This window comes from Apus apus, chromosome 2 (assembly GCF_020740795.1).
Source record: "Apus apus isolate bApuApu2 chromosome 2, bApuApu2.pri.cur, whole genome shotgun sequence".
Taxonomy (NCBI): Eukaryota; Metazoa; Chordata; class Aves; order Apodiformes; family Apodidae; genus Apus; species Apus apus.
This window is the reverse complement of record NC_067283.1, coordinates 152746526-152763833: the sequence shown is the minus strand read 5'-3', so window position 1 is coordinate 152763833 and position 17308 is coordinate 152746526. Positions and strand designations below refer to the sequence as shown.

Genomic DNA, 17308 nt, shown 5'->3' with positions numbered 1-17308 from the left:
GAAACACAACGTCCTGTCCCCTGTTGCAGTTGGTGTCAGTGGAACTGCTCCTTAGTATGTCAGTCACTTTTTAAATTGAGGCCTCTAGATATTGTTCCCCTGCCTTTGGGACTCCATGACCTAATCTTGAGGAAGCAAAAACCTGAGTGACCCCAGAGCCTCCTGAGGGGAACCACTGGAGCTATTTCAGATAGTAGCAGTTTCCAGCAGCTAGATCTAGTAATGGTTGGGGACCCTCACTTCATTATTTCGCCACCTTTGCAGCCAAATACCCCTCTACAAAGAGTGTGGGTCTGGCAGCAGGATTAACTGACCAGAGTGTTCAGGCAGGATCACTGCTGCTCCCATTCTGTCACTTGATGCCATCAGTAGTGCCCAGGGACTGATGTGCTTGTCCTCCAGCTCTTTCCTGAGAGCAGGATCTACACTGGAGCACAGGCCTCTGCAGATATACCAGGGCAATCCTTGCTGTCCTCCAGCAGCTGGTGCCAGTGGTACAACTCCTCACAGAAGGAGAAACTCCTGCTGACCTCAACCTGGCCGAGCCTGGAGTAAAGAACAGGAATCCACATTGTGGGAGACGTGGCTGTTGTGATCAGTGACATTATCTTTAGGTGGTTTAAGAAAATACAGGAAAACCCCAGTTTGCCTGAGAATGAAAGTCAAAACCTGCCATCAGAGCAGTCTGTTCAGCACAGACGGGTCTGCCTGCCTGTCTCTGCTCTCTTCTGAGATTACCAGAATGTTTAAGGACCAGTGTAAGCAGACAGGCAGTGGTGCATTTCAACAGGATTATTTATTATAAATTGGTGCCCATGCTTTTCAAGTAGCCAGGCCTCAGAAAATGTCAAAAAACAGTAAGAGATGTGTTGCTAAACTTGGCTTCTCTAAAATGTCCTTTCTAAATGCTTGTACTGGGACATGAAAAATGTTTTCTGAAGTATGTCCTTTGACAGCAAAACAACCTGGGCAGCCAGTGTCATCACTAATAACAAGTGAACAAGAGTCATGTCCTAAGTAGCTCAGGAGAAAAGAAGGGCTGATTTGCTTTTTCTACAAGTTCCTTTAAATTGAATTGCTTTATGCCCCTTCAAGAAAACAGCCCATTATTTTTCTGTAGCCTATAGCTTTGTTATTGTCTACAGTCCTAAACTGAAGCTGCTTCTGGGGTTCACTACAGAATGCCTTTTGTGTAGACCCATTTCAGATTCCCATTGCAGCCTCCCTTTTCTGCAGAACACAAACTAAAATCAGAACTGCTTTGCCCTCAGGAGCCTTCAAGGTGTGGACCATGAAATACATGGGTTTGTGATACTTGCTGAGGCAAAGTCAGGCAGTCACAGGATCATTCTGGTTGGAAAAGACCTTTAAGATCATGGAGTCCAACCATAACCTCACTCCACCAACCATTAACCCAACTCTACCAAGTCCAATGCATAAACCATGTCCCTCAGCACCACATCCATATGTCTTCTAAACACCTCCAGGTGTGGAGACTCAACCTCCTCCCTGGGCAGCCTCTTCCAGTGCTTAATTACCAATGAAGAATTTTTTTCAATCTAATCTAAACCTTCCCTGGAGCAACTTGAGCCCATTTTCTCTGTCACTTGTTACCTGGGAGAACAGACCAACTTCCTCCTTGCTCCAGCCTCCTTTCAGGTAGTGGTAGAGAATGGAAAGGTTTCCCCTCGGCCTCCTTTTCTCCAGACTGAGCAATCCCAGTTCCCTCAAACAAAGGGAACTGGGATTGTCCAGACAAAGAAACTTATGACTTCACAGTCTGCAGAGCAGTGCTGTTGTTGATGTTGGGTATGAACAATTTTTTAAAAAGAGTGTTAAAGGGCAGGTGTCTGTACTTTTGGAATGCTGGACCTGGCTGTAGGAGTTGAGTTGGGTGTAATCCATCTAGAATGGATTCTTGGCAGTTCTTAACCATGGCTGTGATCAGGCATTGCCAGCAAGAGCTGCGCACTTGGACCACCACGTATTTCCTATCATGGCTTTTCTGAAGGAAAAACAAACAAAAGGCTCAGAAAGTTGAACACAACGCGTTCTGAAGCTGAGCACAGACTGTTGGTGTGAAGGGAGCAGGGCTGCAGAGGACACGTCGTTTCTTGCTGTTGCAGAGGCCCTCTGCTCCACTCACCACTTCCCTGCTCTCCAGGCTGGCTTGCTCCTGTCCAGCTTTGCATGATTTCTTGCCAGGTGTTCCCTGAGCAGGCAGCATGGGTGCCTGGCAAACACCTCCCCTTCTGCCAGCACACTGGGCTTCCCTAACACCAGGACCAAGAGCTAACAGGAATGACTGCCCCTACTCCTCAGGATGCTTTTTTGTTGCAAGGCTTTTTTTTTTTTAACTGGTCTCTGATTGCTACACAGGTTTTGGGTTTGGTTTGTTGTTGTTGTTGGTTTGTTTTGTTTTTTTTTTCCTGCTGAGTTTTATTAATATTGTTTTTCTTTTTTTCCCTTCTTTTGGTAAATTTCTTTAACCTTCCCCCACATTCTGCTCAACCATAGCCATGGAGGGTAAGCAGTGCGTGAGCGCGTGTGTACGTGCCCTGTCCCAAAATGTCTTTGCATGTGACTCTGCCAGATGACTGTCTTTAACTTCTTGATTTTGCTGAAACCAATTAGAATCACAGCCTTTCACTGGTGACGGAGACAATTTCAATGTTCTTTTTCCTGAGGTGTTTTTCCAATCGATAACTAGATTGAACCGCTGTTGTCAGCACCCCCTTGGTGAAATCAGCAAGGTGGACTCACCATGCCCTAAATCCTGTGCTCCTTCCTCAAGTTCCATCCGAGTATTTTATAGTCTCATCAGGGTAGTACCTTGGGTGCTTCCAGAGCAACATCTCTAGCTAGGACCAGTAGTAAGAAGTAGCAGTAACCCAGTGTGGTGGGCTGAGATGCCACGAGCCATCTCAGATCAACAGGGTGAACAGCTGCTGTGTGACCAGTTGGAAATAATCCGTTTGTTAACCTCCTGCTCCCTCCTGAGTGCTTGCTTGAACATCCTTGGACATCCCAGGGAGCTGGGGTGCTTGTAGCTACAGTTCAGGGGCAGAGATACCGAGGAAGTTTTCAGAGTTTGTTTTCTGACCCAGGATTATTTCAGCCTGCCTTGGATCTCACTCCAGTCAGATCTGACTCCGTGCAGGTTTTGCATGTGTGAGGATTACGAGTTTTTTAACTGACTCTGGTTTTATTCTCATCTGTTGGAAACAAACTGGATGAAAACCTTTGGGGTTTCCCTCCTGTACTGGTGACACCCATTTTAGTTCATCTACTGTGAATTTTCATTAACAAAACAATCATGTTTTCTGCAATATTCTCTCTTTACTCTCTCAGTAAGTTAACGATGTGCTCTGGTGTTGTTTTGGGGCACAAAACAACTTTCTGGAACGAGGGACCCGTCACTGGTTGTGCTAAGTACTCTGTATTCCTCGTTCCTCAAATTCCTTTAGTCTCTGTTGTGGGAGTTATACCACAAGCTCTTCAGGGAAATCCTGGTACAAATCCTTTAGTATCCACTTCACAGGTCAGGGTCAGTCAGAAGAACTACAGGAAGCTTCTTTTAGATCCGGGAGCAAGTGTGTTCAGCCAGGACAGGGCTCCCGGCGGGTCCAGGGTGGGGATGTTGTGAATTGGAGACTTTCCCGGAGCTTGGGAAGCTGCTGAGCCCCATCTGCTGGGGGACAGGAGGTGAAACAGCTCCTCTCTGCTTCCAGATCCAGCCGCAGGAGATCAGCCCTCCTCCCACGGCCAACCTGGACCGCTCCAATGACAAGGTCTACGAGAACGTGACGGGGCTGGTGAAAGCGGTGATCGAGATGTCCAGCAAAATACAACCAGCTCCCCCCGAGGAGTATGTGCCCATGGTAAAGGTAGGGAACACACTGCCTGAAACCAGTGCTTGGTTCCTCTCCTGAAGGAGTTCTCCTGCGTGAGGTCTTCAGGTGGTGCAGGAGAAGCTTCCTGGGAAGCTGGAAGTAGAAGAGCAGTTTGTGGGTCAGGTAACTTGTGGTCAGAGGGCTGGAGCTTTGGATGCTGTTAACAGGATGGTGGGAATGGTGCTTCTATTCCCCAGCATGCCTGTCCTATCCAGGGGAGTGAGTTGTGCAGTTTTCTCTGCATTTCACTTAATAAAAAGAAAGGGGGTTTAATTACCCCTTTGGCATTTTATTTTTGTGGTGAAATATGGGATTTTAAGAGGGGTTTTCCAAGTCCCTCAGCCATGTTCTAGCTCCCTTCTTACCCAGATGAGGGATGCAGCCAGTTGGTTGCTTCCTGCACTCCAGCTGCAAGTTTCTCATCCATTCATTCCAAGTTTCTAAAGTTTTATTTTCTGAATTGATATTTTTTCTCAGGAGGTTGGCTTGGCATTAAGAACCTTGCTGGCAACAGTAGATGAGAGCCTGCCAGTGCTTCCTGCCAGCACCCACAGAGAGGTACGTAGAGCTCCACTCACCTGCTGCTCAGTCATGACATTTCAGGTTGGCTGGACATGATTTGGCTCTTTCTTCTCTGCACATGCATGTTTTCACTCACTAAGCAGGATGAAATCTCAGGTTATAATTCTTCTTTAAATTAATAAATTCAAACTCGGTTCCTGTGTGGACATATCCTGAAGTGTAGACACTTAAAACTGGATGTAATTGAAGAGGACTCGACACATACATGGTATCCAAGAATGGTTTGGGTTGGAAGGGACCTTAAAGATCATCTAGTTCCAACCCCCCTGCATGGGCAGGGACACCTCCCACCAGCCCAGGTTGCTCCAAGCCCCATCCAACCTGCCCTTCAACACTTCCAGGGATGGGGCAGCCACAGCTTCCCTGGGCAGCCTCTGCCAGTGTCTCACCACCCTCACAGGGAAGAATTTCTTCCTAATGTCTAACCTAAATCTACACTTCTCCAGTTTTAATCCTTGTCCTATCACTACACACCCTTGCAAAAAGTCCCTCTCCACCTTTCTATAGCCCCTTCAGGCACTGGAAGGCCACTGTGAGGTCTCTCCAGAGCCTTCTCTTTGTGTTTACACAGAACTTAGTGCAAGTTTAGTCTTTCACTAAACTACAACTTGTACACAAAGTCATTAACTAGGTGCAAGTGAAAGGTGTTGATGAGATATCCCTCAGTAGCTTAGTTCTGGATGAGAAGCAACTGAGATCTTTCAGTGAAGTTCATGGGTCAGGAGTAAGACTGTTTTCCCTCAAAACCTTGAATGAGTGTGATAATGAGAAAGCGAGAGCATGGATCAGTAATTGCCAGCTTAGAGGATCATAGAGTGGTAGGGGTTGGAAGAGATCTCAAGTCCAACCCCCCTGCTGCAGCAGGAACACCCAGGGCAGGTCACACAGGAACATGTCCAGATGGGTCTTGAATGTCTCCAGAGAAGGAGACTCCACAACCTCCCGGGCAGCCTGTCCCAGTGCTCTGTCACTATCACAGCAAAGAAGTTTCTCCTCATGTTGAGTTGGAACTTTCTGTGTTGTAATTTGGTGCCATTTCTCCTCATCTTATTACAGGGCACCACTGAAAAGAGACTGGCTCATTCTTGACACCCACCCTACAGATATTTCTAGACATTAATAAGGTCCCCTCTTAGTCTTCTCCAGACTGAACAGCCCCAGGTCTCTCAGCCTTTCCTCACAAGGCAGATGTTCCAGTCCCTTAATCATCCTTGTAGCCTCTGTTGGACTTCAGTAAATCCCTGTCCCTCCTGAACTGGGGAGCCCAGAACTGGACACAACACTCCAGGTGGGGTCTCACTAGGGCAGAGTAGAGGGGGAGGAGAACCTCCTTCCATCTGCTGGACACACTCCTCTTAATGCACCCCAAGATACCATTGGCCTTCTTGGCCACAGGGACACATTGCTGTCCCATGGATAACTTGTTGTCCACCAGGACTCCAAAGTCCTTCTCCACAGAGCTCATCCTGCCTCACTCTGTGGTTCTGCTAAGGTACCTGTATCTTGCCTTCTTGACCTCTTGTCTCTCATATTTTTAAAGCTACTTTTATGCTTCAGAGCTACTTTAATAATAGTAATGAGAAGAGTGATGGCGATAGGGACCTGGGAACCGAAGGTAACTCTCAAGGTGCAGGTTAAAAGCCACTAAATTTTGGTCTTGATGCCATTGAAGAGGGGCTGGCTCAGCAGCAGACTCTTGATCTCCACACAGCGTGGAGCAGCAGGGGGTGAAATTCCCTCTGCTCCACGTGGTGCCCACAGAGCAGCCCTGGCTTCCCCGGGCAGCCTCAGGCAGGGGCTGATGAGGGAGGTGATGGGGCTGTTGCTCTGCTGTGAGTGACTTGGAGCTGGTGGGACTTCCTTGTTGCAGATTGAGATGGCCCAGAAGCTGCTGAACTCGGACCTGGCTGAGCTCATTAACAAGATGAAGCTGGCCCAGCAGTACGTGATGACCAGCCTGCAGCAGGAGTACAAGAAGCAGATGCTGACAGCTGCTCACGCCCTGGCTGTGGATGCCAAAAACCTGCTGGATGTTATTGATCAAGCCAGACTGAAAATGATCAGCCACCCCAGGCCACACTAGGCACCCAGGGCAGAGTCTCACCGGCCCGTCTGAGAGTTCTGCTTGCAAAAGGATGTTCCTTCACCTTCCACCAGCAGTGAGGAGGAACCCCGTGTAGTCCTGGCTTTCCGGCGCCTCTCGCTTCAGCCCGACTGACGTGACAGCTGTTGGTTTTCTCTCTCATCATTAAAGTTTTTAGCCTGAAGCCAAGCTGGTCTGGGAGTCTCAAAAAAAAAAAAAGTGGCATTATCACAAGATGAAGTTTGTACAGAATTCCTGGGGAAGGCGGCAGAGCTATGGAGCACACTTGGGTTTCACACCGTTGCACGGGACACGCTTCGCCTAGAGCTGCCACGGTCTCGGAGCCAGAACTGTTGGAGCAGCAGGTGGGAGAAAGAGGTTGTGAAGAATTCGGGGAAACCTCAGGGCTGAGAATTCTTGCCCACAGTGTATGAACTATCCAGACTGGAAATTTTTTTTTTTTTTTTTATTAGAACACTTACGTCGCAATATGCTAATCACAATTTACAGAGAAAGAATAAAAAAAGCTATATTTTCAAGACTTCGGTCATTTCAAGACAAAAAAAACTAAAGCCCTCTTCATCTTCCTGCCTTTTACTTTTATGTGAACGTGTGGAGCATTTGTTTGGAAGTAGCTGTAGAACACAACTGAAACCTCTCCTCTTTTCCACCAGAATAACGTGCCAGTTCTTTTGTAGCAACGTTGTTTTCCTTGGAAGCAAAAAATGCTGCTTTGTACCAGAGCAATTCAGAGCTGCATTTAGAGGAGTTCTGTAACCAGTCATGTCCCCCATTTTTATATAATTTATAAGGACAGATTAAAGCCATGTGGAATATTTTAAACCCACTGTAGTTAACTAACCCATCCTTTTGTCTATCTTGCCTGGGAGGAGTTACAGTAGAGCAGTGTAATTAGATTTTTTCCTTGGTTTTCCAGTTATGCCATCTGTTCTGTTAAAATAAAAAAACCACACTCCCTTTTTGCTGTTGAGGGATATAAATTATTCTCAGGAAGAATATAATGAACTGTACAGTTACTTTGACCTATTAAAAAGGTGTTACCAGTGACCTTCTGGCTGTATTTTGTGTGTGTGTATGTGCACTGCAGAAGAAACCACTGTCAAGTTTTCTCTGCTTGGAATTCCCCCCCCCCCATCCTATAATCCACAAGTTTGTTTCCACTTCTGCAGGACTTAGGGTGCAACATGAAGCAGGCAAGGAGGAAATCCAAGGTTTAAGGTCTCCCAGAAAGCAGCTTTTCCTCCAGCTATTGAGCACAGGAACAAGTCAAAGTGTTTCCATCCAGGTGACTTGTAATGACTTGGTGTCACTCCTCAACAATCCTCTACTTTTTAAAACCAGGTTTCCTAGGGGAAGGCTTCTTCAAAAAGCAGGGTGGGGGTGAGGAGTATAGTAGCTGGGCAGCTGGCAGGGACTGTTTTGGCACCCAAGGTCTCAGAATCAACTTACACAGACTAAATTCTTTCAGGAGAGAAAGAAGCTCCAGCTTGTTTCCATCTCGTTTGGAAAGCTGGGGCAGTGCAGGGTGCACAAGCCACTTTAGGAATACACACACACACACTCTTCTTCACCCACCCCTCAATGCAGTTTTTCAGAGACCACCCCTCCCACCCCCCATTATTTTTTTTCCTGGAAAAGAATAAAAACACACCCCTCCCACACACACCTACCCCCCCACACCCCAGGCCAGGAGGTTGGCACTGCAAGACTCTGCCTTTTAAGGCACCAAGAGCCCAGAGGGGAAGCTGTGAAGCCCCAGGACACACACAGCAGCAGTTTGAGCCCCTGCAGGATCCCAACCATCCCTCATCCACTGCCCTCCACGTGCATCCACACGAGAGACAAGGAACTGTTCTTTATTAGACAGGTACAAAAATACTAGTCGAAAAGACCAAACCCCATGTCGTCATCAGATTCCTCTGATTCTTCTTTCTTTTCCTCTTCTTTCTTCTCCTCAGCTAGGAAAGGAGAAAGGAATCAGGATTTTTTTTTCCATTTTATCAGCTCTCAAGTCACACACCCCACGGGACTGGGCAGACAGGGACTAACCCCAAGCAGCAGGACCCGAGCAACCCTAACAAGCTGAGCCAACCCCCCAAGGAGAACAGTCTCCACTGCTAAGAAAGTAGGTTTGAGCCTTCAAGATTAATTCCTACCCACTCTAAAAAAGAAAGCAGGTGCTCTCCCTCTAGCCACGGCAAGGAGATGACACACAGGAGGCTCAGCTTTACTTCTGAGGCAACACTAGTCCTGTACAGACTCCAGCTGCCATTCCAGCCTGTCTAAAGGCGAGGGTCTGTTTTCCTCTAGGACACCCAGACGTATCCTGCCTAGCACAAACCACGTCGAAACTGCACGGGGAGGAGCTGATCCTCCAGCCGGCAACCAGCGGTGCCTTTTCAGCAGGCAGAAGCCAACTTACCAGGGGCAGCCCCGCCGGCAGGGGCAGCACCAGCGGCAGGGGCGGCAGCAGCAGGGGCTCCCCCGCCGCCGGCTCCGACGTTACAGATCAGGCTGCCGATGTCGATGTTGGCGAGCGCCTGGGGAGAAGGAGCAGCAGAGTAAAGCGTCGGTCCCGCGGGCGGCGGCTTCGCTGCAGCCCCTGGGAGCTGCTGGGGTGAAACCACAGCCTGACACGCCGGCGGGCTGCCTCGGCCCCACGACTCGGTGCTGTTACGCTCGTTCAAGGCAGCGTTTGGCAGCCCAAGGGGCAGGGTGGGCCACCCCCCCCCCCCGGTGCCCCCACATCCTCACACACACACACACACCCCCCCACGCCCTGGGCTCCCCCCTCGGCCTCCCCTCACCCACCTTGGCGAACAAGCCGGGCCAGAACGGCTCCACGTTCACTCCGGCCGCCTTGATGAGCGCGTTGATCTTGTCCTCCTGCAACGAGAGCGGCCGATGCTCAACAACCCCGGCCCGGCCCGGCCCGGCCACGCCGCCTCCCGCCGCCATCTTGTGCCCGCGACACTCACCGTGACGGTGACCTCGTCGTCGTGCAGGATGAGGGCGGAGTAGATACAGGCGAGCTCGGAGACGGATGCCATGGCGGGGGCGCGGTGCCAGTCGCCGGGAGCGGCCTTAGCTTCGGCTGAAGGACGCAGCACCTTGGGCCGCCGGGCGGGGAGAGGGGGCCGCGCTTCCCCCGCCGCCGCTTTTATAGGGCGCCCGCAGCCAATGGCAGCGCGGGGAGCGGGCACGCGCGGAGGCGCCGTCCAATCCGTGCTCAAACCAGGGGGCGGGGCGCGGGGGGGCCGGGCCAATGGCGGCAGAGCAGGGCCCGCCCACCGCGGGGGCTGCCGGGAGGCGGCGGCGCTGGGCGCGGGCGGAGGCGCCGTGAGGGCCCCGCGGCCGCTCCCGGGGTCCCTGAGGGGGCGGCTCTTTCGGGGGCCGCTCCCGCCGGGAGACGCGGGGTTTTTTCTCCTCAAGGGCCTCGGCAAGACCCCTCCGAAGGGTTGGCCCAGGCGACAGGGGCACCGACAGGCTCTCCAGCTGCGGCAGGTGAAGCTGCACCGGCCCGGGGTGTTCCTGGGTGACTTGGCAAGGTGGGCGTGTTTTGTTTCCCTCAGGAGCTACGAGGAAACAGCGACGCTGAATCACAACTTTTCCTCCCCGAAACAGAGCTTTTGTTTCTGTGGATCCGCCAGCTTCCAGGCAAGGGTGAAGTTAACCCTTAACAGCGTTTAGTTCAGAGCGTGGTTGAGGTGAGCAGCTCCAGGGCTGGCCTGATCCACAGTGAGTGGCAGGTCTTGGCGCACAGGAAGGTTTCCTGAGGCAGGGAAATGCCAGCGCACTGGGGAGACCCAGCAGGAGCTGTCGGCTCTTTGGAGAGATGCTGAGGGGGCCTGGGCATTGCCAGGACACCTCCCACCAGACCAGGCTGCTCCCAGCCCCATCCAACCTGCCCTTCAACACTGCCAGGGATGGGGCAGCCACAGCTTCCCTGGGCAACCTGGGCCAGGCTCTCACCACCCTCACACTAAAGAATTCCCTCCCAATGTCTCAAGTTTGTTAATGAGCAGTTTCAAGCACAGTGTTTGCTTCCCTTGCTCTTCTTTTTGGAAATTACTGGTTTTTTTTTTCCCCAGCCGAGTTTTTTGTTTCCTTGGGTTATTTTCCTGATCACTGGGGTTATTATAACAAAGAATGAAACTTCCTTACTTCTGAAAACCGAAATGCTCAGCATACCTCACATGTCCCCAATAGGTGGTGCTGCCTCTTTTTTCCTGGTGTTCAGTTACTGTGTTGTTGGCTCTGGTCACCTGGAACAGTTAGGGCTTTCTTGAGTGAAGTGAAGTTAGTAATCTAATAATAATAAATACTTTGTTTGGCTTTATTTTTTTTTTTTTGTTTGTTTGTCTTTTTAATAAATAAGTCTTGCAAGTCATTTGGCAAAGGAAATCAAGTGTGGCTGTGTAGCTTAGTAGTTAAGACAGTCACCTGGTTGTGGAGAGACAAAAATCAGGTTTGGGTCCCTTTGCCACGGATTGTGACTAAATCAGTAAAATAAGAAACAGTCCCTAGAGAGGGGACCAGAATCCTCAGTCTTTGTAACCACATGAGCACATCAGATCATAGAGTCATGGTCTTCACTTATGTTCTGATCTCCCTCATTTCATATTCTCATCCAAAGCAGAACACGGGACATGTGAGCAGTCTAATTCACACGCCCAGGATGACACCTTAAACTTGAGGTGAGAGATGGAAAATGTCAACTCAGAGCTGCTTGGAGTTAAGGATGAAATTTACATCTTTTTGCTCTTGAGTAAATTTATTTTTTTTTTTGCCACTGTGTCATTGTTATCAATGGGAAAAAGACATGAAGAAACTGTGTTTTTTAAAAATTCATCTGGTTTGAAAAATGAAGTGTTGCTACTTAGTGAGATCAATGTATGTGATCTCATCAGAAGAACAGCCATATAGTTTGTCACTAGCCTATTTGAATATAAAAATTTTCCCCTAGATTGCTGGTGCTGCTGCTAATAAGATATTTTTAAAAGCAGTTCCTAAAAGATGTGGAGAACAGCCCATCCAGTTCACGACAGACACAATCTTTCCTTCCAAAATTATTTGAACATGCTCATTTTTTTCCAAAAAGTAATAAATTGTTCTTTGAGAGGTATCAGTTTTGGGAAAAGTCAACTTGAAATCCAGCAGTTACAACAGATACTGTGTCCAACTCAATTTTTACTTCAAAGAAACCTGATTTCAAGTGTTTAAACAGTTCTTCTTGTACTACTGTAGTATTGTTAGTATGGCATGTAAAGAGCATATATAAAAGAATGCTTTATAGAGATTTCAAACCAAACCTTTTCAAATACTGAGGTCTTTTTTTTGAGTGAGATTGCCTGTCAGGAGTTAATTAGGTTTCATGGTGCTCCCAACCATGGTCAGTGACAGAAAGCATGAGAAGTGAAGCAAGTGACATAATAAGCGTGTGTCCTGTCACTTCAAGAGCATGGGTACAAGTGAGCTGTAACTCTCAGAGGTGCTGCTGGCTCTGTGCAGCTGCATGAGAACAGCCTGCAGGAACAGCATGACTTCTACATGATGAAAGTGTTTCAGTACAACCCTTTAATGTATTATTTAACTGACTGTGCAAGTCTGCCATCGTGTATACACAGCAAGAAACCCTTTTGCTTATAAAGTGCTAAATCCACCAAAAATCAGCTTTGAATCAATACAAGTATATTGCACTGTGGGATGTGCCAGTAGTAATTGCTGGTTGTGGGATCTGTTTTCTGGGGAATTTCTGAAATCAATTGCAGAGGGTCCTGTGGAGAAGGACCCACTGAGAGAAGTGTGGGATGTTTGTTTGTTGTTTTGTGAAACTTCCCCTTATATTTCACCTGTTTTCTGTGGCTTGTTAGCTTCTTATTTTCAAACTACTACCAGAATACCTTCATAGTGTTATTTTTTTTCTTTTGCCATTATGTGAAGTATCCTATGAAGTTCCAGCTGGGTACATCCCCTCACCAACCATTGCTTTCAGGCCAGGATTTCCTAAGCAGAATGATGTAGGAAGGTGGGACAGAAATTTGTGTTCATGTGTCCAACAGTCAGTTTGGGTTTGGACCTTCCACAGGCCAGTTAGGGTGATTCTCCTGGAAGTCCACGTGTCTAAAACATGATCTGGTGGATGTTAGCTTCAGTGCTGCTAGTCTGGGTGACCAAATTAGCCAAGTGGACTTTTATAGAAACCTCTCAGTGTCTTTTTATGCTCTCTTGTACTTGAATCCAGAAGGTATGGTGATACGTGTGATGTTAGAGGGAGTTATCTTCCTCATCAGACTGAAGGAATTGATTGAAATATAGTATCAAAAAAATGAGATGTTGATTTAGGGACTGCATGGTTTCCCTGTTATCTCAACATTTAGTACTATCTAATATAGCAGAAAGGCCAAAATTGCCTCAAATAACTCTCTCCTGGCTCTTAGTTTTGGGTATTCTTCCTCCCTCCCTCCATTTCAGCCTCTGTTAAGGTTATATAGCATAAACCAGAAATTAGTGGTAGTTTTGTAAAAATGTTATCCAGTTCCCCACAGAGGGGAAAACAGCAACCCCTTTGACAGCTCTCTTGTTTATATTTTGCTAGAGCTACTTGGCTTGACTCTAGAACTAAAGATGATCCATTATTTTGTCCTTTATTTGTTTATAGTTACTGGTAAATCTTTACTTTCCAGCAACTTGAGGAGCTTGGAATGCAGGCAAATCCCAAGTCGTGCCAATGGAAACTCTAGTGGTGAGTGGAAGCTGAGCTGTTAATTGCAACCCTTGAATGTATGATGCAGAGGAAAGGGTAAATACACAGCTGATATCACTTTGGAACAGTGAGATGCTTCTGCATCACTTCAAATTTGGACAACTTTGACAAACCAGCTGAGCAGTATGTTCACCTCATCCTTTGCCAGATGGTATTTACTGAAGGAATTCAGTTGATTTTGAAGGAGCTCGACTTGTTCTGGGGTGCAACTGTAGTATTATTTTTTTGTTAAAAAAAAGGCTTCCACATCAAAATAGAGTGTGTGAATGGAAGTATGGATCACAGATGCTATTAAACAATAAAAACTGGTAAAACTTCTGCTGGAAGTGAGCATCATTAACTTGCTCTTTGTCTGCTTAGCAGGTTTATGATGGTGTTTTTTTTCCTACTTTCTCCTCCTGAAAGGAGTGAAATTATAAAAGAGCAACAGTTCCTGCGGGATTCACCATCACTGATGCCTCCTGGGTCTCAGTGCATCACACTGACCAATGCTGTGCCTCTTTCACATGATTGCTAGTTGGTGTTCCCCTGTGCTGAACATTACCTACGTACAGCCAGAGATTACCTGGTTGTACAGAGTCAGGTACCACACCACAGCTGGGTTTCACAGGTACAATAAAAATGCTTTTGTGGCCTGGAGGTGTGAGATCCATGATCTGAGGTTTTCACAGCATCGTTGCCTTTGGCTCAGGGTGTTGGGGAGAAAACAGTGAAAGACTCCAATCCAATTTTCAAGTAAACTGGGCATTCAAGATCAAGCAGTACGTGTAATATTGATGTCGTTCCAGCATCCCTTTTAAACACCAACAACTAGGCAGACTGCTTTGAAGGGGAGGTAGAGGAGAGCTAGAGGCATTCAGCATTTTCCAACGTGTCACTGAAAGACAGAACTAGTCTCTAGTAGTCCAGGATGCAGCTTACACCTTGCTTTGAGTCTGACTGTTGGTGTTGCACCTGCCTAGGGCACAGGCTTGGTAAAAACAAGCCATGGTTCATCTTGGTGGGTAACTCCAGGGCCTGGAAAGGCTCCTGCTACCAGCGGTTGGAGTTTGGTTAGCCACTGCAAGCAAAGGAAAAGCACAGCGGGACCCCCAGGAGAGCGGGACCCCCAGGAGTGCCAGCCGGCCGGGCTGCGAGGAGCGGGCCCCTCAGGAGAACCAGCCGCTGCTTTCCTGCCTGCTGCGGGCAGGAGGAGGCAGGGCAGGAGGAGGCAGAGCCGGCAGGGCAGGCAGGAGGAGGAGAGGCAGGAGGCAGGGCAGGCAGGAGGAGGAGAGGCAGGAGGCAGGGCAGGCAGGAGGGGGCAGGCAGGAGAGGCAGGGTGGAAAGAGGCAGGAGGAGGCAGGGCAGGAGGAGGCAGGAGAGGAGGAGGCAGGGCAGAAGGAGGCAGGAGAGGCAGGGCAGGCAGGGCAGGAGGAGGCGGAGGAGGCAGGGCAGGCAGGAGGCAGGGGCAGGCAGGGCAGGAGGAGGCAGAGGAGGCAGGGCAGGCAGGAGGAGGCAGGGCAGGAGGAGGCAGGAGGCAGGGCAGGAGGAGGCAGGGCAGGCAGGGCAGGAGGAGGCAGAGCCGGCAGGGCAGGCAGGAGGAGGAGAGGCAGGAGGAGGCAGGGCAGGCAGGAGAGGCAGGGCAGGAGGAGGCAGGAGGAGGCAGGGCAGGCAGGAGGAGGAGAGGCAGGAGGAGGCAGGGCAGGCAGGAGGAGGCAGGGCAGGCAGGAGGGGGCAGGGCAGGAGGAGGCAGGGCAGGCAGGAGGAGGCAGGGCAGGCAGGAGGGGGCAGGGCAGGCAGGAGGAGGCAGGGCAGGCAGGAGGGGGCAGGGCAGGCAGGAGGCAGGGCAGGCAGGAGGAGGCAGGGCAGGCAGGAGGAGGAGAGGCAGGAGGAGGCAGGGCAGGCAGGAGGAGGCAGGGCAGGCAGGAGGGGGCAGGGCAGGAGGAGGCAGGGCAGGCAGGAGGGGGCAGGGCAGGCAGGAGGAGGCAGGGCAGGCAGGAGGGGGCAGGGCAGGAGGAGGCAGGGCAGGCAGGAGGAGGCAGGGCAGGCAGGAGGAGGAGAGGCAGGAGGAGGCAGGGCAGGCAGGAGGAGGCAGGGCAGGAGGAGGCAGGGCAGGCAGGAGGGGGCAGGAGGAGGCAGAGGAGGCAGGAGGAGGCAGGGCAGGAGGAGGCAGGGCAGGAGGAGGCAGGGCAGGCAGGAGGAGGCAGGGCAGGCAGGAGGGGGCAGGGCAGGAGGAGGCAGGGCAGGCAGGAGGGGGCAGGGCAGGAGGAGGCAGGGCAGGCAGGAGGGGGCAGGGCAGGAGGAGGCAGGGCAGGCAGGAGGGGGCAGGGCAGGAGGAGGCAGAGGAGGCAGGAGGAGGCAGGGCAGGCAGGAGGCAGGGCAGGCAGAAGGAGGCAGGAGAGGCAGGGGCAGACAGGAGGCAGGAGGAGGCAGGGCAGGCAGGGCAGGCAGGAGGAGGCAGGAGCATGAGAGGCAGGGCAGGAGGAGCCGCGGGCGGAGCGCCCCTTCCCCGTGACCCGCGGCCCCTCCTCCTGCCCGCCCCGCGCCCGCTCCTCACTCAGTGCCGCCGAGCAACCTGGTTTCCCGGCGCCGGCCCGGCCCTCCTCCCTCTTTTTTTTTTTTTTCTTTCCTTTTTTTTTTTATTATTATCCTCCCCCCCCCCCCCCCCCACGCCCTCCCCTTCCTTTCTTCTCCTCCTCTCCCCCCTTTCCTCTCCCTCCCCCCCTTGCCCTCCCTTCTCCTCCCCGCTCCCCGCCGCCGGGCTCGCTCCCTCCCCCGCCGCCGCCGCCGCGCACGCAGACATGTACCCGGGAGCCCCCGCCGCCGGACCCGGTGAGCCCACGGACGGTTTCCCTGCCCTCCCCCCGGGTCCCCCCTTTCCCGGGGGAGCCCCGCCGGCGGCCGCAGCAGGCGGGCGGCCTGTCAGCCAGCGCGGGAACCCCCTCGGCTCCCACCCAGCCCGCGACCCGAGGGGACGCGGCAGGGGACGGCGGTGCGAGGAGGGGAAGGGACCCCCGAGCCGCCCGCTCTCTCTTTTTTCCCCCCCCGGCCTCCTCACGGCCTGGCCGCACCGCGGGAAGGAGGGCTCAGGCCAGCTCGGGGAGGGCGGGGAGCGGGCCTTGCGTGGCCGGAGGGCCCCTCGGAGGGGAGGGTCTCCTCCCCCTGCCCTCCTCTCTCCTAGCCCGCGGCGAGGGGCGAGCCCAGGGGGGCCGCTTCCCTTCTCCCGAGGGCGAGGGGATGGCAGAGAAACCCCCCCCCCCGCTTCCCGCCCTTCCCGCCCTTCCCTCGGCTGCGCGCTCCGTGCTGCCTGCCTTCCCCCTGCCCGCTCGGCCTGCGGGCTGCCCTTGCCTCCCCCCCGGAGCCCCGGCCGCCCTGGCGCCTCTCCCGGGGCTTGCTGGGCGGTGGGTGAGGCTCGCCCGGGGGTCGGGGCTGAGGAGCCGCCTCACCAGGTGTCTTCGCTCCCTGTCGTGGCAGTGAAAGACGCGAGAGCGGCGTGAGGCTTCCCAAGGCCGCCAGCTCGCTCAGGGGTGTTTCATATTCTTTAGACAGGTTAATACAGTTGCACTTCGTGCGCTTATTTTTTCTATCTACTCATTCTTGAGGCCGTTCCTGCCGTGAGGGTTCTTTCCTAATCCAGAAACTATGATGTTAGGGTGACTGGTGCCTGGTTTTCTTACATAAAAGTTTCAGAATAAGTGGAGCTTGGTGGAACTTTACATCACTGTTCTCAGCAACTTTGCGTAAAATCTTTTCCTCCAGAAGAGTAATGTGGCAGAGAGCAGCACAGTGAAATGTGGGACCTGCAGCTGAGAGGTCTTTTACTGCATCTGTTAGGAAAGCTTGTTAAGACCATTCACATCTTGGGATCCACAGTTGGGTGCTGACCTTTTTATTATTATTATTATTATTGTCTGATTTGATTCTCTCGAAGGGACAGGAATCAAGAAAGACAATCTGGATTATTGCTTTCCTCTTAGGGTACAA

General features: G+C 51.5%; 3 protein-coding genes and 1 long non-coding RNA gene across 19 annotated transcripts in view; 3 read left to right on the top strand and 1 right to left on the bottom strand.

Moving 5' to 3' along the window:
- Positions 1-7626, top strand: part of PTK2 (protein tyrosine kinase 2) — a 219306-nt gene extending 211680 nt beyond the window's left edge. For all 15 annotated transcript variants that reach the window (XM_051612464.1, XM_051612462.1, XM_051612463.1 and 12 more), the window contains 3 exons: positions 3732-3887; positions 4371-4451; positions 6346-7626. In XM_051612464.1, coding sequence (XP_051468424.1) covers positions 3732-3887; positions 4371-4451; positions 6346-6558 — 450 coding nt within the window. In that variant the 3' untranslated portion in view covers positions 6559-7626. The remainder of the gene's footprint in view (positions 1-3731; positions 3888-4370; positions 4452-6345) is intronic.
- A 793-nt stretch (positions 7627-8419) lies between these two features.
- RPLP1 (ribosomal protein lateral stalk subunit P1) lies at positions 8420-9729 on the bottom strand. The gene is made up of 4 exons (XM_051612492.1): positions 9558-9729; positions 9391-9465; positions 9002-9119; positions 8420-8537 (listed from the first exon to the last, which is right to left on the bottom strand). The coding sequence occupies exons 1-4, from the start codon at positions 9627-9629 to the stop codon at positions 8458-8460; spliced, it is 345 nt and encodes a 114-aa protein (XP_051468452.1). The 5' UTR covers positions 9630-9729; the 3' UTR covers positions 8420-8457.
- Positions 9730-9904: 175 nt separating this feature from the next.
- On the top strand, positions 9905-13663 carry LOC127381770 (uncharacterized). 2 transcript variants are annotated; one of them, XR_007888792.1, is made up of 3 exons: positions 9905-10127; positions 11219-11276; positions 13266-13663. It is a non-coding gene; the product is annotated as an uncharacterized LOC127381770 (long non-coding RNA). The 2 variants fall into 2 exon arrangements; XR_007888791.1 differs by having other exon boundaries at positions 9905-10286.
- Positions 13664-16075: 2412 nt separating this feature from the next.
- AGO2 (argonaute RISC catalytic component 2) overlaps positions 16076-17308 on the top strand; it is a 67595-nt gene continuing 66362 nt past the window's right edge. The window contains exon 1 of the mRNA XM_051612470.1: positions 16076-16156. Within this exon, the coding sequence (XP_051468430.1) occupies positions 16126-16156 (31 nt within the window). The 5' untranslated portion in view covers positions 16076-16125. The remainder of the gene's footprint in view (positions 16157-17308) is intronic.

Coding starts and splice junctions, on each gene's coding strand:
- RPLP1 (XM_051612492.1), bottom strand. CDS start 9,629: ATGGCATCCGTCTCCGAGCTCGCCTGTATCTACTCCGCCCTCATCCTG. Junction 9,120..9,390: donor GGCCCGGCTTGTTCGCCAAG/GTGGGTGAGGGG, acceptor CCTTCTCCCCAG/GCGCTCGCCAACATCGACAT. Junction 8,538..9,001: donor TGCCGGCGGGGCTGCCCCTG/GTAAGTTGGCTT, acceptor CTCCTTTCCTAG/CTGAGGAGAAGAAAGAAGAG.